Source organism: Urocampus carinirostris, chromosome 20, assembly GCF_059441175.1.
Source record: "Urocampus carinirostris isolate Australia breed hairy pipefish chromosome 20, RoL_Ucar_1.0, whole genome shotgun sequence".
NCBI classification, from domain to species: domain Eukaryota; kingdom Metazoa; phylum Chordata; class Actinopteri; order Syngnathiformes; family Syngnathidae; genus Urocampus; species Urocampus carinirostris.
In genome coordinates, this window is record NC_142368.1 from 15,282,909 (window position 1) to 15,307,450 (window position 24,542).

General features: G+C 39.7%; 1 protein-coding gene across 3 annotated transcripts in view; it reads left to right on the forward strand.

Annotated features, from left to right (window-relative positions):
- Positions 1-1,785: 1,785 nt before the first annotated feature.
- The window catches only part of map7b (microtubule-associated protein 7b), a 38,684-nt gene continuing 15,927 nt past the window's right edge, over positions 1,786-24,542 (forward strand). The window contains exons 1-7 of one of the 3 annotated variants that reach the window (XM_088325290.1): positions 1,786-1,963; positions 7,592-7,753; positions 9,122-9,199; positions 13,451-13,614; positions 18,345-18,462; positions 19,924-20,025; positions 20,563-20,673. In XM_088325290.1, coding sequence (XP_088181416.1) covers positions 1,807-1,963; positions 7,592-7,753; positions 9,122-9,199; positions 13,451-13,614; positions 18,345-18,462; positions 19,924-20,025; positions 20,563-20,673 — 892 coding nt within the window. In that variant the 5' untranslated portion in view covers positions 1,786-1,806. The remainder of the gene's footprint in view (positions 1,964-7,591; positions 7,754-9,121; positions 9,200-13,450; positions 13,615-18,344; positions 18,463-19,923; positions 20,026-20,562; positions 20,674-24,542) is intronic. The other 2 variants (XM_088325291.1, XM_088325292.1) reach the window with 2 other exon arrangements.

Genomic DNA, 24,542 nt, shown 5'->3' on the forward strand with positions numbered 1-24,542 from the left:
AAACCAGTGAAAGCCGTCGGGCCATGCTGTTGAACAGAAGAGTGTTTTGTTTCACCCTGACCCGAGTGACATTGCCGCTTTCTTGTGTCCTGTTTCATCTGGAGGTACGAAAGCATGACCGACTTGGATGCCGAGGTGCTTAACTTGTTTGGGTGTTTGGGCATTTGGGTTGGCCATGGTCTCAAAATTGTTTGTGAGATTTTTTTTATTTTTAATTTTTTTTTGCTACTTTTCCCTTTTTATTTTCTTTGTTATTGTATGTGTTTGTCTTGCTGTCGGTCACCCCTCTTGAGGGATATGACCAGGGTAGATTGATAGATAGATAGATAGATAGATAGATATAATTGTGTTCAAAGCAAAATAAGGAAAATGTTTGGGTAGCCATTTTTTAAACTTCTGATTCAATTAAGATATTCTAAGAAATTAAATGGTGATTTACTATGATACTAAACACATTGCGTTTTTACATTTTCTAATCCACTTCATCAGACCATTTTCTCAATTCTTATGAAGTAAATATACTCATTATTATTAGTAAGTACACAAGTCCGTATTATATTCCTATGAAATCTGTTTTATGACACCCATTTATATGGTGCAAAGGTTCATGGCTAAAGGCTCCTTAATTTTGCATTATAGATAGATAGATAGATAGATAGATAGATAGATACTTTGTTCATCGCCGAAGGGAAATTCACATTTCCAGCAGCATCCCTGAGCTGAGAACAATCGAGAACAATCGAAAATAACACGGGAGCTGCTGGAGTGGCTGCCATTCGTGATGGCGCCGGAAGAAAAGATTCAATTTGAATCATGTACAAACAAACAAACAATTGAATCATGTACAAACAAACAAACAAACAAAATAGAGTAAACATGTTTTGCATTTTTTGATGTAGAAAGCATACATAGCAATGCACATTTGTCTTTTGTTTAAAAAAAAAAAAGTAAAAACATTTGCCTGTTTTTTTTGTTGATTTGTTTTTAGCAGTTACTTCGAACGGGACCTTTTTCTGGTTGTAAATGAGGGCAAAAGACCGCAACATTTAGCATCAAAAGAAGGCCAAGAATTTGTTACATTGAAAGGAAGATAGTACTGTATAGGGACAAATGTTACATAAAAAAAATTATAGCTAATTTTAAATAAATTGGAGAAATTATGATTTTCTTTCAATTGCATGGGATTTCAAATTCGATATACTTCAACTTTAATTTTGCTTTCTGTTAGCCAGATCGATTCGATTTAAAAATCAACAATTATAATAGGAATTGAAATGGATTTGAAAATTCGATTCTTAATTTCATACAGGCCTTGAAACACATCACATTTATTCAAATTACTTTGAAATTTGCCCCCTGTTTCAATAGCCAAATGAGACGGGTGGGACTCCAACCACCCCTTTTGAAGGGAAGAACTAGAAATGAGTTTCTTGAGCTTGTGGATTAGATTGATCATTCTAAGCCTGACAAGTCAGAGCTCATCCTTGGAGAGACTGGCCCAATGTTGCTTGCTCTCTCACCGTCTATCTCTTCTTGCTTTTCTGAGGATATGGTCTGTGGCTCAGCTCATAGTTTGTCTCTCGCCACGCACTGTACTTTGCTCTTTTGCCCGTCCTCTTGATGTGTTTATTCGGGGCTGCAGGCCAAAGTGCAGCAATGTGCATGCCGGGGAAAGCGCTCCGAGCGTTTGCTGTTCAATTCTATGCTTTCAATGAATAAAAGGATTTTGGAGGTGAACCATCATCATCAGGATATGCCTGCTTTTACTGGCAACACTGCACGGGCTGTGATGGCTTGAAGGCTGAGATGCCACGGAGCAAGGGGAGAAGACCGGGAAGAGGAGAGTGCTCAAACCAGAGGCTGAGGAAGGGAGGCAGATGCTCTGCCGTCTCTACACTCTTTACCATCACTGAAGAAAACGAAGGTCAGAGGCGTAGGGATGGTATCAGGAGAAAGACCAAAGGTATGCTGGAAATAAAGATTTGTCTATGGTAAAACCTCAAAAATTTGGATCAGGAAAATCTAGACTCCTACCGATCGAGCAGGTTAACTTGTCTATTTTTGTAGATTCTTTACAACTTTACACTTTTTTTCTTACAGGTACAAAAATATTCTGTCCAAAGTAGGTAGCTGACAGGCAGTATTTGTAAACGTTGAGTTGTAACATGCATGCTGGCGTGGCAGCACTTAAAGGGTCCATGCATGGGCAGCTGATTCACACCGCTATACTTTATCAGTAAGCAATGTAGCAAATGTTTTTTCGTTGGAGGATTTTCATTTCGAAGAATGACTGCCAACTGGATGTTACAGTAAATGTTGTATAGGCAGTGTTGTATTACCAATTGGTCGAATGACATGAGATAATCATAGGTTAAATAGTAACATGTGCGATATACTGTCTGAGGTGTGGTCTTCCAAAGTCCCAGTTGATTTTAAAAGCCGTTTGAAACTCTGTTAGTATGCCTGCGGTGCAGATAGAATTGGAGAAGGGCTTTGAGTTGATGTATAAGACATTATGCTTTTGGTTTATCCGCGGCCACAGAGTAGGAAGTCTTCATGCGCAGCTCACTTAAAATATAAATAATTGAGGAGAGTCAATAAAGTGACGGTAGACAAAGCAAGCAATCTTGCAAAGGTGCTTTTACTGTATTTATTTATTAAGAATTTGACAGATTTACTGTTTCTATATTCAGCTCCTGAGGTTGTGAGATTACTCATTTTCTAATGTAACAGTTTGTAATCTAGTAATTGCTTATCCTCACTTGAGGTATTGTCATGTAACAAAACTAGCTTGAGTGAAAGTGACTGGATGCATGCCAGCCAAAATAATACAAAGATAAGACAAATACATTTTCCTTTATGAAGTATTTTCTCAAGGCATTAGATTTAAATTGATTACCTGAAAGGCAGCACAGCAGCTGGGTGGTTAACCGCAGCCTCACCATGCATAGTTTGCATGTTCACTCCGGTTTCCCCCCATATTCCCAAAACATGCATGACAGGTTAATTGGCCAGTCCAAATTGTCCCTAGGTGTGAATGAGCAAGTGACTTGTGTGTCTATGTGTGCCCTGCGACTGTTTGGCAATCAGTTCAGTGTTTCTCCTGCCCACTGCTCAATGAGGGCTGGGATGGGCTCCAGCAACCCCGCTACCCCAGTGTGGATAAGCGGCGCAGAAAATGGATTGATGGATGGAGGATTCCCTCAAACGATTTTGACCTCCCCAGAGAATCGCTAATCAGTTAATGCAACAGTTTAAAGCGTAAAAAAACAGATGCGTCACGTATCCACTCTTTTCATGTTGGATAATCATCTTTAGACTGGAAAGAGTTTCCAAGTCGCATTTTTTTTACAGTTGCTATGTTGTCTAGATGGTATATCTTTTATCTTAGCATTAGCTTGAGCTAATCCTCTCAGGCTACACATTGGACAACAGCAGCTATGCAATGCTTTTGCTCGCGAGCCACCAGCCGGGACAACACGGCATTAATCGCTCGCTCTTACCATTTAATCTGACGGCTGGTGAATGATGGGATATGATGGAGGGGGTTGGGAATCACAAACGCGAGGGGAGGGGGAGATCCAGATTAAACTCTTCCAATGTCACATATTGGTACAAAATGCACTCTCGTGGACAAAAGGCTTGGAGAGTTGCCACGACTTGTTTTGCATCCGAGGCCGGACTCTCAAGGACAGTGTCGGCAATCTCCGATGACTTTCTTCTGTGTTGGCTTTTGAAGGCTGGTTTTTCCCGGCTTTTGGGAATTTCTGCATTCTTCCCATCTTTTCACCATGGATACTAGATGCACAGATATATTTCCTTACTTCGAATGCTCTCGGGAAGCACAGATGTTGATACTGATCCTCCAGTCTGGTAGGAGCTGAATCAGTTCTGCTCAAATATCGAACTCTTTGAATCAGTATGCAAAATCCAGGTAAAATATTTTAAAGTTAACTAAGCATGTATTTTGTATTGTTAAAATAGAGTTGATACATTTCATGATGTCATATAAAGCATTTGATAAATAATTAGGCCAAGTGGTAAGTTAGTGAATTATTTTTATGTGAATTTGGAACCGTTAATGCCAACATATCGACACCCAAACCACAACATGCTAAAAGTTTTTTGTGTTTCCAGCTGCCCTTCTTTACCAGTGAAATCTACAGAAACTACGAATTACATTCGGGGAATGCTAAAATAATTCTAATATTTAATCCACTTTGTGTCTTGTTGGGTTTTTTGGGGGTCCAAGTGACTCATTTGACACATCTATCAAAGAAAAGAAACTGATCCGTCTACTATTACTGAGTGTGTCCCATAGAACCAATGTTGACACACAAAAGGTCATGATTGGGTGTGTGATGTTGCAAATTTTCAGCCAGATTAATGAAGCAGAAGCCATACATTTGGTGCCAGCAGATTTGGGCTTTCCAAGTAGACGAAAATATTGGAACAATCAATGTGTTTTCCATTGCTAAAACCATCTGACTAGATACTTACTCTACTACAAACTGATCATGGTCATATGCTGTTATAAAAATACAGAGCCTATTCCAGATTGCTAATGAACCACTGTTGGTTAAATTCTGGTGAGTAAAAAAGGTCCTGTATAGCAGGGGTCAGGAACCTTTTCGACCCAAAGAGCCATAAAAGCAAAAAAATGTTTTGAAAAGAAATTGGGAGAGCCACATCCTATATTTTCAGACAAATTTGAAAAAACTGCCAAACACGCTCTCTGGACAAAAGCTAATTTGATTTCACTGTGTGTCATTTGATGATTTCATCAAATGTATGAAATGATAATAATGCCAAATCCTGTGTCCCAAATCAATGTAAATATCCCATTTATAATTTGTCTTCCACCTTCAGTTAAGAGTGTTGAGGCCATTTTTTCCCATGAAATTTGTCCTTAATAACGGTTTCAAAACAATGTGCATGCAAAGTTCTTTTGTAAAAATGTCACAAATGACTGCAAACGATAAGCATATTAGCATATCCACTTTGGGTGTAGACTGCACTGTGCGAGAGAGAGAGAAGGAAGTGCCTTGCGGTGTGTGCAGGGATCCGACCACTTGTACTGCTCACCCAATCAAAGTCGTTTGCCAGCGTTTTTATTTATCAGTTTAAATGGTTTCTTATCAAACTTCTGAATTAAGTTGCTTCGGCCTTATATGGACCAAAATCGGGATGAAATCACTTGACTTTGGAACGCCACAGAGAGATGTGCAATAGTTACATTTTATTTCGGAGCCATACGTACTCATGAAAAGAGCCATACATGGCTCCCGAGCCATAGGTTCCCTACCCCTGCTATATAGACTTATTGTCCTTAAACATAGGCTAATATCTCTGCCTCAGCACTAAACGCTGTACTGTAGTTTGTTATAGTGGCTCAGGAGGTAGAGCGCTCGTCTTGGGATCAAGAGATCGCAGTTCGAACCCCGGCTTTTCCGTGTTACATGTCGAAGTGACCTTGGGTAAGACACTGAACCCCCAATACCCCCAATAAGCAGGTTAGCGCCTTACACGGCTGCACGGCCGCTATTGGGAAATGTGAAGCACACTGTAAAGCGCTTTGGGAAGTCATTGACTTGAAAAGCGCTATAGAAATGCAGATCATTTCATTTCATATAGTCTACTAAGTCCTAGTCTACTGTAAATCCAAGTTGCACTAACAGGCAAAGTTCTAAAGGCACATTTTGTTACAGGTTCTAAGACTATAAATAAAGAGTATTGTTATAAAGTAATTAAAAAAATAATTGTCCTCACATATTGGTTTTCATTGTATTGCGCTGGTCCTGTATCATTTTGTGGACATTCAAAACTGTGATTCATTCATTCAGTGGTGTCCGGTATGATGTCTGCCGGCAGTTCATATTGTACTCCTGACTCGTCAAGCGAATCTTTTGTTTGACGAAAACGATTTTAGAATAGGATGACGAGATATCGTTGTAACTCGGCCCAGCCCAACCTTTCCTGTTTTACCAAAAGACTGCGCGAAACCGGTTCCAATGCTGAGCAAGCACCCGAGGCAGTGTTGACGTGTTCATACTCAACCTCGCTCTGTGTTCCGCGGATGGCGCCATTCAATTTTCGGAAAATGAAATGTTAGAATGCGCTTGGGTTTAGTCGTCAATCCGAGCACTTGTAGACAATGTTCCCTTACGGGTCTGAGCGTTCACACAAAGTCGGTGAGCAACGCTTGAAACAACAGTGAGCAACCATAATCCCAAGCGTGGCAACTCAGTCATTATCAAACATGTCCAAAACTTGACATCAAGTTACATTTTGCTGAGTTTCCAGCAATGCAAAATTATTCTTCTCTTTTGAATGAATTGACTCATGTACTATTGCAAAGGTTGTATGGCCTACAAACGTCGTTTGTTTTTACAATTCTTTCACAAGATATCCATTTCTTTTTATTTCCTGATCTATTTTGTCGCATAATATTAACATTTTTGGGGGCTTATTGAGTCGGTTGTAAGATACAGAACTGTACTTAATCACATTTTTGAGTGGAAGTACAATCTTTGCAACAAGATTCACTTGATATCATTGGAAAACATTTGAATGCAACACAAACCTTTACTTATTTTTTCCGTGTTTTTTTCTATTTTTTTTTAAATTCCTTTTAAAAAAAATCTCATTGTGTTTATTTTTTCCAAGCTGTTACTTTTTTCTTTTTGTTCTCCGTATACTTTTTTCCTACATTTCTTTCTTTTCTTTTTTTCTGGCTTTTTTTCTGAATTTTTCCTTCTTTTTTCTCTTCCTTTTGTTTCTTTTTCTCAGCTTTTCACTACTTTTGTCATTTTGGTATTTTTTTCGTTTTTGTTCTATTCCCCCCTTCTTTTAAGTCATTTTGTGCATAGTTTTACATAATATTTGGTCATGTTGGGATTAAAGAAGCAAAAACAACCCGAAGAGCCGTTTAGGACCCGAAAGAGCCGGTTCCTTTTAGTGAGCCGAGCTGAAGAAGCCGGTTCTCTACTAACTTTACTCAACTTCGTTCTACTCTGACTCGACTTCAAAATACCGCATTTAGGACACAACGTCGGGGGAACCCGTGTATTTTTACCTTCATGCACTGTAACTTTGACTTAAGTCGCTTCTTAATAAGTAATTTTGAGCCCTCATTTTTGTGCGCCGGCTAGATTTACTTGTGCACAGAGAATGTGCGAGCAGTGCTCAATTGCGCACGCGCGCAGCTTAGAGGGAACACTGCTTGTAGATATCTTGTCAAATGTGTTACCAAAGTTGTGGTGTGGCCGTTGGGAGATGGAGATAAAATGCCATTGAAGCAATAAAGAACCGCCGTGCAAAAGATATAAAGCAGGGTGAAAAAAGTACAATTATTGAAGTGTCAATTGAAGGATTTATTTTAACTTTCTGGGGCCAATTGGGTTCATACAGTGTCTTGGCTCTTCCTAATGCTCTGATATAAACGTGCTAGTTTTTGACCATGTTGCTACGTTTGCATTTTATAAAATACTTTCAAAAAAGAGAAGTTCAATCAAATGCAAAGTTTATCCATGCAATGTAAAAAGAGAATAGCATTATATTTGTTCACTGTTTCTTATCCGTCTTACTGCAGCGTCATTCTATAGATCGGACGATGGCAGAGTGTCTTCCCCCGGGCGCCCCAGTTCGTCTCTTTCCGGACAGATGTACTCACCCACCCTGACGTCCACACCAACTCCCACCCCCACAGCCAACAGCAGTAGCCCCAATAACTGCACAAGAGCACCAAAAATAGGTACGTTTCCCTGCATTAGAACATTAAAATTTCTAAAACCTATTGCATGAAAAGGTTTTTACATTTTATTTTTGTCACCAATATTACAGAAGCTTTCTGCAAAGTCTAACCACCCTTTGAAACCATGTTTCTTTGGAAACAACCTATTTTGTTGAATACAGTGGAACCTCGGTTTTTGAACGCCTCTCAGTTCGAACAAATCGAAGTCCGACCAAAAATTTGGAGAAATTCTTGCTTCACTGTTCGGTCAAAAAATCGGAGTTCGAACGCCGGTAATGCGTGAGTGCGTACGCTAGGGTGCCATGCTGAGCGGCATACGGGTGTAGATCGCTCTTTTCGTCACCAACTGTTATTGCGTTTTGCTTTCGCTTTTAATATAAGTGTACCAAGTGTTTTAGCCCCTAATTATGCCTCAGAAGAAAGTCAGTGCAAGCAGCAAAGTTGCTACAGATGAAAAAAGAAAAGTAGTGCGTACAACTATTGCATTCAAGAAAGAAATAATAGCACCACCGTCCATCTGAGCCTTCTGCTGACCACCACAAAGGTAAGAAATCCTATTCATAATTCTTTTCTTTATCCTTTTTTTAATTTTTACACGTTCATGTTAGCGTAATCTTTCCTACGGAAGATTACGATTACGCGAACGTACGATTAGCCTGGGTTAGCTTTGTTTACGTTGAACATTCGAGGTAAACATTCAGGGTGTTGGAACGGAGCCCAACTTTCAGGGTGTTGGAACGGAGCCCCCTTTCCAACGAACCGCTCACCACTTGTTGTGGAGACCCGGGTGCTAAAGGACTTGTAAACGACCTGATTTTTTTATTTTTACACGTTCATGTTAAGGTAATCTTTCGTACGGAAGATTAGGATAACGCGGACGTACGATTAGCCTGGGTTAGCTTTATGTTTCCGTTAAACATTCAAGGTAAACATTCAGGGTGTTGGAACGGATTAAAACGATTTACATTAATTTTAATGGGAAAAATTATTTCGGTGATCGAACAAATCGGTTTTCGAACAGGGTTCTGGAACGGATTATGGTCGAGAACCCAGGTTCCACTGTATTAAAGTATTGGGGGAGGTCACGTAAATTTCCTAACAGTTAAGGTTCACAGAGAAATGTTTCCTTCATAACTTGAACGATGTCATGTCTTCTGGAACATTAGTGACAAGCACTATAAAGTAATGTGACGCACAACCATTTGAATATTTTCCATGTAACTCGATATGTTTTGTATCATGTTCCTGCTTTTGTTCTGATTAAAAAATGCTCTTACAGAGAATTTTATTTTAAGTTGATCACTTTACAAGCAGTCTTTTAATATACATATCCAGTATGTCACATTCCTTGCAACTGCCTGTCTTCAGACTCTTTGCTCTTCAATAAAACTGACGAAAGGCTGAGGCTAGCCCGTGAGCGTCGAGAGGAACGTGAGAAGCAAAATGGTACGTGTTGGCTACTGTTTTTGTCTTTTAACTACAACGGCTGGTCATTATATATGATAAAAAAAATATGCATGTGGAGTTAAAGAACTACCTACCGTAAAATCCGGACTATAGAGGGCACCTGATTATAAGCCGCACGCACTACATTTTACGGGCATTATTGGTTTTGTCCTTACACAAGCCGCACCTGTATATAAGTCGCATGCGCCCACATTAAAACATGTAGCAAAGTCAAAAGCTTATCCCAAATTTGACTACAACAAACAAACAAATTTATTGACATTAATAACAGTAAACAAACAATGTGAGGTTTTAACAACCCTTCTCGACAATCTTAACAGCAATCAAGCATATTCACAATTACGTTATGTAACGATTGTAACTATAAATATAGTATACAATCCAAACACCACAATCGCCAACATGAACGGAAAATGATACCTGTAATTAGAATTTAATGCAGACCTTTAAAGTCCGGGTCCCGTTGAAAGTAATCCAACGAAAAAAATGTATATTTCCAAAGTTAAGTGTGGGAACAATATATACTGGTATCCACTATTGTCCGCTGCAACGACAAAGAGATTTAACTCAGCTTCACCCCACTTCCCGTCAGCCCGCGTTTGCTCCGCCTCTTCTTTTTGATTCGCTCGTAGAAAACATATCAGAATAAGTCTCTTAAATAAATACTTTACAAAAATATACAGTTGCAAATACATATTATACATGGTTACACATATTTACAAAGAAAGACGGTACACCGAGAGAGTTTTCAAAGCTTTAATAATGATAATAATATTACTTTTATCCCAAACCGTGCCTGTGAAAGGTACCAACGCGCTACTAATAACACGCTCGCAATGCATCATGCGTATCTGTTTAAAAAAAGCCATACCGCAAATGCGAAAATCATGGTTAACTGTCCTCCTCTTTCTCCTTATAACTAACTTATAACATCAAGGGCAATTTCCTCATTATCGGAAAGAATCTTTGTCAGACTGACAATTTGCAGGTAAATTAAGAGGATGCCGTCTACCTCGGCGCACTTATTCCACCGCTCTAAATCTTACCTTTTGTACTCGAGTGCCGCTGGTGGCAGTTAGAAAAATTACATAAATTGGCCGCTTCACTGAATAAGCCGCAGGGCTGAGCATTTGCGAAAAAAGTAGCGGCTTATAGTCCGGAATTTACGGTATATACAGGGTTGGGTAGGGTTACTTGAACTGGAATTACTTTCAATGACTTTTGGATGACTCCAATACCAAATATGCTAATAAAAGACAAAAGAAACTAAATATGAATCAAATGATGACTCACAACACGTGGTAAGCTTTCTCTCCTGGCTTTGATCTCTTTGATCTCCGGCAAAACGAACATAAAATGCGACAGAAACGAAATGAAAAGAAATCCAAACAGCTTGCCAACATTATTTTTGCCCTTCCATGTGTTCCGTTACTCCCCAAGCCTGCACAAAATGTAGTCAGGTTATTCATATTTAGTTTCTTTTGTCTTTTATTAGCATATATGGTATTGGAGTAATCCAAAAGTCATTGAAAGTAATCAAGTTAAAGTAACCCTACCCAACCCTGCCTATATATCTTCTATTATATTAGAATATTCAATGCAACCTGTAGTTCAATTAGGTAATCTGGGACACTGTTGGTGTATTTGGTTATCATATTTGAGTGATCCTCGTTTGGTTAGCAACTAGGACACAGGTGTCAAACAGGCGGCCCGCAGGCCGGATCAGGCCGGCTAGGGGGTTGGATCCGGCCCGCGAGACAACGCTCAGAGAAGCGCAAGAGAAAGAGAGCTGTAGGTTGAAATAGGTCCACTCGATGTTGCCAAAGCCAGGTGCCTCTCACAAACGCTGCACTTGTATTTCACTCTCTGTCTCTTTCTCTTTCTTTGTTCCTTTTTGTCTCTTGCGCTGTCTTTTTACCTTTTTTTGCTCTCTCTTTCTCTCTCTCTCTCTCTCTCTCTCTCTCTCTTGCTTTTCCCCCTCTGTCTTTCCCCTTTCTCTCCTTCTCTCTTTCTCTCTTCTTTTTCTCTTTCTATTTCTCTTTGGATTTCATTCTTTCTCTTTCTTTCCCCCTCTCACTATTTCTGTTTTTATCTCTTTCTCTCTCTCTCTCTTTCTCTTTTTTCTCTCACCCTCTCTACCTTTCACTCCCTATCTTTCTCTTATTTCTTTTTCTCTTTTTTTTCTTTCTCTCTAATCTACTAAACCGGCCCCTCGAGAGAATGTTTGTTCTATCGTGTGGCCCCCGAGCTTAAATGAGTTTGACACCCCTGAACTAGGAAGTAATCGCACCGTATTTCGTAACTAAATCGATGCTACTTAAATTTGTAATATTGAAATGCAGCTAAAAGCCATCCGCATAACTTGTGCACCGTCGACTAGAGCTTGCTACATTTTCGAAGGTTTTGATGCCTATGTTTTCTGTCAGGCAGTTCTTTCAGCGACAGATGGATGTTTGTGTTTTGCCTGACACTCGTAATTGCGTTTGTTGTCGTAAATATTGAATCGCCGTCCACTCGCCAAGGGGGCCAAAGGGATTTGCCGGGCGCTAAAGCAAAGTCACATGATCGGCAGCTAACCCATGACACGGCTGCATTAAGCCTTCGCGGCATGCGCCTTTCATTGTTGTGCTCGCGTGTGATTCCCTCTCATTTTTTTAAATTTTTATTTGGGGCGGCATTAGCTCAGGAGGTAGAGCGCTCGTCTTGGGATCAAGAGATCGCAGGTTCGATTCCCGGCTCCTCCGTGTTATATGTCGAAGTGTCCTGGGGCAAGACACTGAATCCCTAATGCCTTGCATAGCTGCATGGCCGCAATTGGTGTGTGAGTGTGTGTATGGTTAAGTGTGAAGCACATTGTAAAGCGCTTTGGGAGGTCTTTATTGACTTGAAAAGCGCTATATACCAAAAATTCTGGACTATAGAGCGCACCTGATTATAAGCCGCACCCACCACATTTTAAGAGGAAAACCGATTTTGTACATACACAAGCCGCACCTGTATATAAGCCGCATGCGCCCACATTAAAAAAATGTAACACAAACACAAAATTAACCCAAACCCGACTAAGTCCCGCGATTGAAACCGAATGTCCTTCATAAAAGTACACAGTCCAAAAATGACAGACGGCAAAATGAACGGAAAATGATACCAGTACTTAAGGTTTGATGCAGACCTGCAGAGTCCGGGTCCCGTTGAAAGTAATCCATGGAAAAAAGTGTATATTTCCAAAGGTAAGGGTGGGAAGAATATATATCCACGATTGTCTGCCGCGTCCACAAACACTCACCTTTACAGGTCCCCACTTCCTGTCAGCCCGCGTTTTTTTCGCCCCTTCTTTTTGATTCGCCCGTGGGAAACATATCGGGATTAGTGTCTGAAATAAAGACATTACAAGAATGTACAGTTGCAAATACATATTATACATGGTTACTCATATTTACAAAGAAAGACGGTACACCGAGAGTTTTCAAAGCTTTAATAATAATAACTTTTATCCCAAACAGTGCCTGTGACAGGTAGCAACACGCTCGCAACACGCTCGCAACACAATAAACGGGTCTGTTAAAAAAACATACCGTACTTGTAAAAATCACGGTGAACCGTCCTCATCTTCCTCCTTAGAACTGAAGCCATCAAAAAGCAACTTTGTCATATAGACGTTGTCCCACACTCCCTTATTCCAAAACATGCTAGCAACACGCTCGCAACACAGTAAACGGGTCTCTTAAAAAAAAACATACCGTACTTGTAAAAATCACGGTAAACCGTCCTCATCTTCCTCCTTAGAACTGAAGCCGTCAACGTCGTCTTCCTCAGTGTCGGAAAGAAACTTCGTCATATAGCCGTCGTCCCACGCTCCCTTATTCCAAGACATGCTGTCAACACGCTCGCTCTTTCTTTATCGGACTGCTCGATTGCTTTTAGCCTGAAAACTGCGTCATGTTCCTTTCTTTTTGCATTTTGCATGATGAGGGTATGTTTACGCCAATTTAATTTACTGTATGCACAAGCCAAGAAGTTGCAGTCTTCCTCTGCGCATATATTCCACCGGTCTAAATCTTACCTTTTGTAGTCGAGCGCCGCTGGCGGCCGTTAGAAAAATGACATCAATTGGCCACATCACTGAATAAGCCGCAGGGTTGAACGTTTGGGGAAAAAAGTAGCGGCTTATAGTCCGGAATTTACGGTAAATGCAGACCATTTACCATTTGTTGCGGTGTCACCTGCCAGCAGCCAAGGAGGCCCAGTGGCAGGCGCGAGAGGAGCGCGCCAGGCAACATTATGAAAAGCACCTGGAAGAAAGACGCAAGAAGTTGGAAGAGCAGCGGGTGAAGGAGGAGCAGAGGCGTTTGGCTGTGGAGGAGAAGCGACGACAGAAGCTGGAGGATGACAAGGTGATCATACGTTGTCAATAAACTCCCTAGAATCTCTCGAATTGAATTTGTCGAGAAGATACCTTTCAATCTAAAATGACCTTTTCTACCCAACTGACGTGCTATCAACACAATCCTACATTTTTTGAATGAATGAAAATTTTTATTTCGAACATGAAAATAAAAACAGGACAAAAACAATGAGTCAACAACAAAATAATGTTCGAAAAGGGGTAGTCAGAAGCAGATGCTTATTTTCCCTAGCCCTTTATCTTCCCTATTAAATACATTTTACAAATCCTCCTTTCCTCTTATGTCTAATATAACAAAATCTCGTGGATATACTTATTACATAGGTCAGATAACAATAATTATAATAATTACTATAATCAGATATTTTATACACTAATATTCGTAATACCCATCCCTCAACGTCATAATGCGCCTAGTTACCAAATGTCACTGCGGTACCAATGATAATAACAACAATAAAAATAAACATATTATTTATAATAACAGTTATGATATAATAATAGCAACAATAATAACAAAGTCTACCATAGTTTTAAACGCAGTGTTTCCAATCTCCCTCATATCCCATTCTCTTCATCCCTGTATTTCGCCAGTAATGCTTTTTTGTATTTAAATTTGAACACATGGATGGTTGGACAATGTTTGATCTCATCTTGTAAATGATTCCAAAGTTTGACTCCACACACAGACACACACATACTTTTCCTGGTGGTTCTCACCTTCGGGATTTTGAATTGAATTTCCCTCTTTCCGAGTGAATAATTTTTGTATGTTTTCTGGCACTATGTTTTTGTTGACCTTAAATAACAGTTGTGAAGTGAAAAATTTTATTAAATCATCCAATTTTAATAATTTGGACTGCATGAATAAAATATTGGTATGATCCCCATATTCTACCCTGTGTATGGTTCTTATTGCATGTTTTTGAAGGATAAAAAGGGGCTGGAGTCAACTTTTGTAATTATTGCCCCAGACTTCTGTTCTGTTAAATATGGCAGAACGAGAGAACAATATAACAAATACAATGCATTATAATTTAATAGAAATTTGGCGTTATTAATTATTGATTTAATTATGTTATTAATTATTATTTTATTGTTTATTGTTACTATTTGCAGTGAGGCCAAAAAGGGCCAAGTCAACCACAAAAACACCTTCCTCAAATAGGGGCAGTGGGCAATTACAAATATAATTGATGCGTTCGAGTGAGTAAGAGATGAACATGTATGTAAAAACACTAATCATATAAAAGATTTCTTATGCCAATTAGAAATCAGACACTGCCAGTACAAAACACTTTGTGTAAACATTTTCCATTGGTTATGTTGCCAGATTTCCTAGAAAATTACGTTGACCTATCACTGCTTACTGTGGAACAGGACTGCAGGCTTCCCAGGCTTTTTTGGGGGGTTACCTGCTGCTGTGGGACGCATGTTGGGGACCTTTCCTCAGGCCTGGAGTGGAGTTAACTTTTTGTCGATAAGTTAATAAAAAACACTTTACCATTTTAAATCACCATGAAGGCCTCCAAAAGTTCCTGAGACAGTGAGCTTCTTAGACTAGTTTTCACACATTTTAAAGCAGAGAAGCTCCGCTCTCATGCAACCTGAGAACAGGAAAGGGTCAACAGGAACTAGTATTCAAGCCCAATGTCATGCTAGGCATCTGTGAGGTGGACCTGATTTTTTTTTGCTTTTCCTTTTTCACAAGCTTATTTATCTTTTTTTTCCAGCAATTTTTCCTATTTTCCTTATTTCCTGCTTTTATTTCCTTTTTCTCATGTTACTTGTTTTATTTTGAATGTCCTAGCCTTTTACTTTTTTCTTTGTTTATTATTGTTCTTTTTTCTCTCCGTTTTCCTTTATTTTTTTCTGTTTTATTTTTTTCATTGTTATTCTTTTTTAGCTTTATTTGTTCCTCAAAAGTTAATTTGATACATAAATATTTTAATATGTCAAGTCAAGTAATTTTTATTTGAATAGCCCTTAATCACAAAGTCTCAAAGGGCTGCACAGGTTATTACACAGACTATTTTTCAGACTATTATGACATCATCCCCTGATCTGGAACCAACATGAGGGCAAGGAAAAACTCAAAAACCTCAACATGAGGAAAATGAAGAAACCTTGAGAAGGGACCGCACATGTGGTATCTCCCTTTCAGGATTACCAGGCAAAGGATGTTGCAATCACAAATAATACAGAGATATTGTCCACGAAAATTATAGGTTATTCATATGCTATAGAGTAGAAGTGTGAATGTGTAAATGAAAGCAACAAAAATAATCTGAAGAGGCTCTCAGTATTCCAAGCCGAAAGAGCTGCTTCTCGAAAAAGGGACGGAATTCCCGTCACTACAAGCTTATTTGAGTTAAATGCTTAACCCTGCAAACACGTAGCACAACACACATCCGGTGACACACAGATGACAGGCAAAAAGTGCAAAATGAGTGAAATAGATAATGACAGTCCTTCTTTTAACGTGTTTCTTTTTCTTTTCTTGGCTTTTTCGGCTTTTTGCCCTCCATTGTACCTGACTCGTATCATTCGCGCTGTCCTGTGTTCATTTTACCGCTACAGAGAAAACAAAAGTGGTTGTGTCCCAAACCAAATTCAAACTTGGGGGCGGGAGCTGGGGGGAATTAGATGTATCTCATCTCATTAGCTGCACCGCTTATCTTCAGTAGGGTCGCGGGGGTGCTGGAGCCCATCCCGGCAATCATTGCGGAGTGGGCAGGGGACACCCTGAACTGGTTGCCAGCCAATCACAGGGCACACAGGGACAGATAACTCGCTCGCTCATTCACACCTAGGGACAATTTGGACCGGCCAATCCACCTGAAATGCATGTCTTTGGAATGTGGGGGGGAAACCGGAGTGCCCGGAGGAAACCCACGCAAGCACGGGGAGAACATACAAACTCCGCACAGGAAGCCACACAGGAGGTTCCAAAGACCTTAGAACTGTGCCACACATGCGCTAACCACTGCGCCGCCCTGCTGCCCTAATTATATGTATTTATTTTTTGAAAAAAAAAAAAAAAATCAGTAAATAATGGGCATTGATCTCGCTCGCTTGTTCTATCTAGCAATCTATATCTCTATCTACTGTAAATGCAGTAAGAGCTATTGACTGCATTTGATTCATCCCCAGCAAACAATACAATATTATCAAGCAAATGTCCTTGTTTAGTTGCCAATGACTCAATGGAAGCGCATAGCTGTAGGCTGTGTGCTCTACTCCACCACAGACAGTAGCTGCTAGCTAATCACCAATGTTTGATTTGATGTCTAGTCTTTAAAATGTCCTCAATGACCTGTCACTATTTCTGTTGTCACTTCGGTCGGAAAGGCAAACTTTCATTGGTGGCTTCTTAACCAGGGTTGGGTAGGGTTACTTTAACTGGATTACTTTCAATGACTTTTGGATGACTCCAATACCAAATATACTAATAAAAGACAAAAGAAACTAAATATGAATCAAATGATGACCAGGGTTGGGTAGGGTTACTTTAACTTGATTACTTTCAACATGGGTTGAACATATTGTGACAACGAAATTGGACGTGGCACTCCAGTTCCACATTCAACAGTGAGGATAAAAGAAAACAAAGAAGATAAAGTTATAATCAGGGTTGGGTAGGGTTACTTCAACTGGATTACTTTCAATGACTTTTGGATGACTCCAATACCAAATATGCTAATAAAAGACAAAATAAACTAAATATGAATCAAATGATGACTCACAACACGTGGTAAGCTTTCTCTCCTGGCTTTGATCTTTTTTACCTCCGGCAAAACTAACATCAAATGCGACAGAAACAAAATGAAAATAAATCCAAACAGCTTGCCAACATCATTTTTGCCGTTCCATGTATTCCGTTACTCCCCAAGCTTGCACAAAATTTAGTCATTTTATTTATATTTAGCTTCTTTTGTCTTTTGATAGCATATTTGGGGCGGCAGTAGCTCAGGAGGTAGAGCGCTCGTCTTGGGATCAAGGGATCCCAGTTCGAATCCCGGCTCGTCCGTGTTACATGTCGAAGTGTCCTTGGGTAAGACACTGAACCCCTAATACCCCCAATAAGCAGGTTAGCGTCTTACATGGCTGCAATACAAGGCCGCTATTGGGAAATGTGGAGCACATTGTAAAGCGCTTTGGGAAGTCATTGACTTGAAAAGCGCTATAGAAATGCAGATCATTTCATATTTGGTATTGGAGTAATCCAAAAGTAATTGAAAGTAACCATACCCTGTTCTTAACAACCTGACATCCTCTGCACTGTATAGTCAGCTAGATTAATATCATGTGGCACTTTATTAGCCGGTTTGAACAAATTTATTGACACTAATAACAGAAAACAAACAGTGCGAGGTTTTAACAACCCCTCTTGACAATCTCAACAGCAATCAAGCACATTCACAATATTATATTTCAATATGACGTTTAACAGCAAACACAATGTGAGGTTTGAACAACCATCTTAACAGCCAAGCATATTCACAATTCCGTCATGTTCGGCAACGCGACGTTTTAACATTTTTTCCGACATTTTTAACATCTTTGTTAGTGTCTTTTTTTGGTCACCCCCGAAATATAAAGTCACCGGGATAACCTTAAAAATGTACTTCCCAACTATTCTTTTAAATTACATAACACAGTAGCCAAACTGAGACTGCATTATAATGTTCTAAAATACATCTCCGTTTCTGACCGAAGGTTCGTCATGAGGCGGTGATTCGGCGGTCTATGGAACGGGGTCAGACAGCCAGACAGAAAGCCAACCGCTGGTCCTGGGGCGGCCCTCTGAATCCCAGCAGCCCTAGCACACCGACCGGTACGCCCTATGACGTCTCAAAACTTCTCAGCAATCAGAATGTTGGCTCACAGTGTTGACTTTGAGGTCCCCTGAGAGGTCTGACATTTTTTTCCACCTTTCCTGCGGTCCGGGTGTTTACCTTCTAACGAACAATCTCCTTTTGTGTCTTTATTTTTATGTAATGTTTGTATGTGAACTTGACATATCCGCCTTCTCAGAATCACTTAATGTAAATTCTGGACTATAGAGCGCACCTGATTATAAGCCGCAGCCACCACATTTTAAGAGGAAAACCGATTTTGTACTTACACAAGCCGCACCTGTATATAAGCCGCATGCGCCCACATTAAAAAAATGTAACACAAACACAAAATTAACTCAAACCCGGCTTTAAGTCCCGTGATTGAAACTGAATGTCTTTCATTAAAGTACACAGTCCAAAAATCACAGCCGGCTTAATGAACGGAAAATACCGCTACTTAAGGTTTGATGCAGACCTGCAGAGTCCGGGTCCCGTTAAAAGTTACCAAGAAAAAAAGTGTATATTTCCAAAGGTAAGGGTGGGAAAAATTCATATCCACTATTGTCCGCCGTGTCCACAAACACTCACCTTTACCGGTCCCCACTTCCTGTCACCCCGCGTTTGTTACGCCCCTCCTTTTTCATTCACCCGTGCAAAACATATCAGAATAAGTGTCCAAAATAAATACAAATAAATACATTACAAAGATATACAGTTGCAAATACATATTACACATGGTTACACATATTTACAAAGAAAGACGGTACACCAAGAGAGTTTTCAAAGCTTTAATAATAATAATATAACTTTCATCCCAAACGGTGCCTGACAGGGCAGTTAATGGTAGCAACACACTCGCAACACAGTAAACGGGTCTGTTAAAAAAACATACCGTACTTGTAAAAATCACGGTAAACTGTCCTCATCTTCCTCCTTAGAACTGAAGCCATCAAAGTCGTCTTCCTCAGTGTCGGAAAGAAACAGTGTCATATAGACGTCGTCCCACGCTCCCGCAGCCTCACTCGCGCTGTCACTGAAACTCTCATCCACTCCTGATTCTGTGCCCTCCTCTCCGTCACGCAGCAGACCGGCTTTTTGGAACCCGTTGGTGATGGTGGATTTTTTGATGCTGCCCCACGCTGTCAGGATCCACTGGCAGACTTGCGAAAAAGTTGCCTTTTGCATGCGGCCGGTTGTAGTGAAAGTTTTCCCGCCGCTAGTCAAGCCAAGAAGTTGCAGTCTTTCTCTGCGCATATATTCCACCGGTCTAAATCTTACCTTTTGTACTCGAGCGCCGCTGGCCGCGTCACTGAATAAGCCGCAGGGTTGAAAGTTTGGGGAAAAAAGTAGCGGCTTATAGTCCGGAATTTACAGTACTCTTTCTCCTCGCATATTTCGCACTCTCCCTTTCCGTCTTTGTTCTTTAAATTGCATTGTCTTTTGCCCTCCTGGTCCAGGTTTTGTCGAGTCTGCTTTCCTCTATCCACTCGACCTTGCTGGACTGGAGCACATGCCGAGTGCTCTCAGTGTCCACCGTGGACACCAAATGAGATCCCAATGTGAATATTTTATTGTCACGCCCGGCAAAGTGGGTCGGCGTGCATAATTTTTCCGACGTACACTTCTTAAGTGGGGTACACGCATACCTATCGATAATGTCTTTTAAACTGTGAGGTTTGGGACACATGACAACAAAATCATTACCAGCTTCTCACTAAAATCCGATGTCTGCCGTAATAACTCTACTGACCTTTGGGAGTTGGTATGATGCACAGCATTCAGAGTAACAGAAAATTTACATAAGTTAGCCACGCTATACCAATTTATACTTATCTTGTTGCATTCTTTATTTCATTTTCAAGGGAACTATTGGTTTGTGTGTACTGCACTTAAACATGCATGCATTAGCGTACATGTAGAAGAATTTTAGTGACATAATTAGTCCTTTTTCTGGATACAGCCACGCAGTATCCAGACAATAGTACCTCAGTCGATAGATGTCACGGCTGTAGCACATTCCTTGCTCCAATTTTAGTGCAGTTCACATTCCTTTATAGCAATATTGTAAGTCTGATTTTTGTTTCGATGGCTTTTAGATGCTGACAGGAGATCTGTGTCCACGGTGAATTTATCCAAGCAGCACGACGCAGTCATTACGAAACGCCTGTCGTCATCTTCTGCCACGCTCCTCCACTCGCCTGACCGAGGTAAATGAATTGGTGAGAATTGGATTAGCGGTGACACCATTACCTTGTAGTGCAGGGGTGTCAAACTCATTTTAACTCGGGGGCCACATTATAGAACAAACATTCTGTCGGGGGCCGGACTAGTAGATTAAAGAGAAAGAAAAAGAGAGATAAAGGGATAAGAGAAAGAGGGAGGGAAAAGGAGAGAGGGTGGGACAAAGAAAGAGAGAGAGGGAGAGAGCATGAGAAACAAAAGAAAAAAATCATGAGAGGGGGAAAAGAAAGGGAGAGGAAGAAAGAAATCCAAAGAGAAATAGAAAGACAGAAGGAGAGAAAAGAGAAAAGAAAGCACAAAGGGTATGAAGAGAGAAAGAGAAAAAAGGAAAAAGCTAGATAGAGCAAAATAGGTTAAAAGACACAGAGAGAGAAAGAGATAAAGAGCAACAAAGGAAGAGAAAAAGTGAGACACAGAGAGTGAAAAAGACAGAGACAGAGTGGGAGAAAAAGGGTGGAAAAGAAAGAGAGAGAGAGAGAGACAGAGAGCGAGAGAGAGAAAGAGAGAAATAATACAAGTACAGTGTCTTTGTGAGAGGCACCTGGCCTTGGCAACATCAAGTTGACATATTTCAACCTGCAGCTTGTTTTTCTCCTGCGCTTCTCTGAGTGTCATCTCGCGGGCCTGACCTGGCCCGCGGGCCGCCTGTTTGACACCTGTGTTGTAGTGTATATAGAATAGAATAGAATATACCTTTATTGTCACTGTTACAAAATGGGTTAACATATTGTGACAACGAAATTGGGCATGACACTCCAGTTTCACACATTCACAGTGAGGTAAAGAAACCAAGAAGATAAGGAAAAGAGAACATAAGGTTATAAAACAAGGAGGATAAGGTTATAGTTATAATTTACACAATGTTTACACAAAGAAATGACGGCATGTAGGATGTTACATACAGTTGGTATCGTAAGGGTTTGTGCAATATGCATTTGGTGCAAAAATAGTCAACATAGTGCAAAAAAAAAAAAAATAGTCAACATTGTGCAAGGTGAGCAGTAAACATAGTGCAGTCAACATTGTGCAAGAAACCTAGACATGAGTACCATTTTACGTTCGTATGAGGTAGTGTGTTTGCAAGAGTTTTCAGTTTTTTGTGCGGTGTGTGTTTAGGGTGGTGATGGCTCTGGAGAAGAAACTGTCTCTGAGTCTGTTTGTTTTTGTGACCTGTAGCACTACTTTTTTCTGTATGCCTACCCCCTTGACAGATGATTATGATCTCCTTGGTTCCATGCATTGGTTGTCCTCCATTGATCATCTTGATCATTATTTATATCATGAAAGTGAAATCTTAAATTTGCAATCACGTGAAAACTATTTCCTGCAGTTTTGTAGAAATGCAAACAAGTTTTTTTCCCCACAAAACCTCATTTGACAATAAGCATGTATTGACATGTGTATGGTTTGATTTAATGTTTATGTGCTACAATACAGGATTAGAGGCAAGAGCAACTTCTACTCCTGTCATTAACAAAGCTCGGTACAAAACTCGTCTGTACCTAGGCACGACAGGCCACCACAGTAAATCAGGTGTTTAATAGCAAAGAAGAAAATTATGCACACTATTGAAAAAACTATTATGGGCTGGAAACTATTAGAAATATCTATAGAAAAACAAAATTCTGATTAATTATGTTATGAACAATGTTCCCTGTAATTTTGCAGGGGTCTGAGCGTTTACACAAAGTCGGTGAGCAACGCTAGAAACAACAGTGGGCAACCATAATCCCAAGTGTGGCAAGATAATTAATTATCAAACATGTCCAAAACGTGACATCAAGTTATATTTTGCTGAATTTCTGGCAATGCAAAATTATTTTTCTCTTTTGAATGAATTGACTCATGTACTATTGCAAAGGTTGTACGGCCAACAAACGTCGTTTGTTCTTACAATTCTTTCACGAGATAACCATTTCTTTTTATTTCCTGATATATTTTGTCGCATAATATTAACATTTTTGGGGGCTTATTTTGTCAGTTGTAAGATACAGAACTGTACTTAATCACATTTTTTAGTGGAAGTACAATGTTGGCAACAAGATTCACTTGATATGATTGGAAATTATTTGAATGCAACACAAACTTTTTCTTCTTTTTTGCTTGTTTCTTTTTCTACTTTTTTTAAATTCCTCTAAAATTCCTTTTTAAATTTTCTTTTTTGCTCTATTCCCCCCTTCCTTTAAGTTATTTTGTGCATAATTTTACATAATATTTGGTCATGTTGGGATTAAAAAAGCAAAAACAACCTGAAGAGCCGTTTAGGACCCGAAAGAGACGGTTCCTTTTAGTGAGCCGAGCCGAAGAAGCCGGTTCTCGACAAACTCTACTAACTTTACTCAACTTCGTTCTACTTCGACTCGACTTCAAAATACCGCATTTAGGACACAACTCATGTATTTTTACCTTCATGCACCGTAACTTTCACTTAAGTCGCTTCTTAATTAGTAATTTTGAGCCCTCATTTTTGTGCGCTGGCTAGATTTTCTTGTGCGCTGAGAATGTGCGAGCAGTGCGCAATTGCGCACGCGCGCAGTTTAGAGGGAACACTGGTTATGAATCGTTTTTTGTTTTCTATTTTTTTATCATAATTTGAAGATAACAGTACATTAATGCACCAAAAGTATTCCTCGACAACGAAAAGTAAGTAGAAAAGGTAAATATGGCAATGTAGCTCTCTAAATAAGCAAGTGGTTTCTGTGGCCCTAGGATTTATTTACACGATCAAAAAGCAAACTGATTACAACTCTAGCTTTGCCCTCAATGCAAAGCAGAATTCTAGTTATTGTAAAGCACTTCTAGATTGTGTGAGTACTTTATGTGGTTACCATTGGAAGTCCAACTTTGCTGATATCAAAATGATTACGTGACTGTGACTTTGCAAGAGAGTTTCAGTTTTATTTGTCTTGGTTTCTTTAAATATTATAGTTCCTATAAACTGTCACCTTCTTAAAACATGTATATACTATAATCAGGGTTGGGTAGGGTTACTTTAACTGGATTACTTTCAATTACTTTTGGATTACTCCAATACCCTGAGGAGTAACGGAATACATGGAACGGCAAAAATGATGTTGGCAAGCTGTTTGGATTTATTTTCATTTTGTTTCTGTCGCATTTGATGTTCGTTTTGCCGGGGAGATCAAAGAGATCAAAGCCAGGAGAGAAAGCTTACCACGTGTTGTGAGTCATCATTTGATTCATATTTAGTTTCTTTTGTCTTTTATTAGCATATTTGGTATTGGAGTACTCCAAAAGTAATTGAAAGTAATCCAGTTAAAGTAACCCTACCCAACCCTGACTATAATATAGTATATACTGGACTGTCTCAGAAAATTAGAATATTGTGATAAAGTTCTTTATTTTCTGTAATGCAATTAAAAAAACAAAAATGTCATACATTCTGGATTCATTACACATCAACTGAACTATTTCAAGCCTTTTATTATTTTAATATTGCTGAATTTGGCTTACAGCTTAAGAAAACTCAAAAATCCTATCTCAAAATATTAGAATATCATGAAAAAGTATACAAGTAGGCTATTCAACTAATCACCTGAATCATCTAATTAACTCGAAACACCTTGCGAGGGTTTCCTGAGCCTTAAAAACACTCAGCTTGGTTCAGTAAACTAAATCACTGCTGATCTGACTGCTGTCCAGAGGACCATCATTGATACCCTCCATCAGGAGGGTAAGACACAAAAAGAAATTTCTCAAAGAGCAGGCTGTTCACAGAGTGCAGTTTCAAAGCATATCCACAAAAAGTCTGTTGGAAGGGAAAAATGTGGCCGGAAACGCTGCACAACCAAGAGAGACGACCGCAGCCTTAACA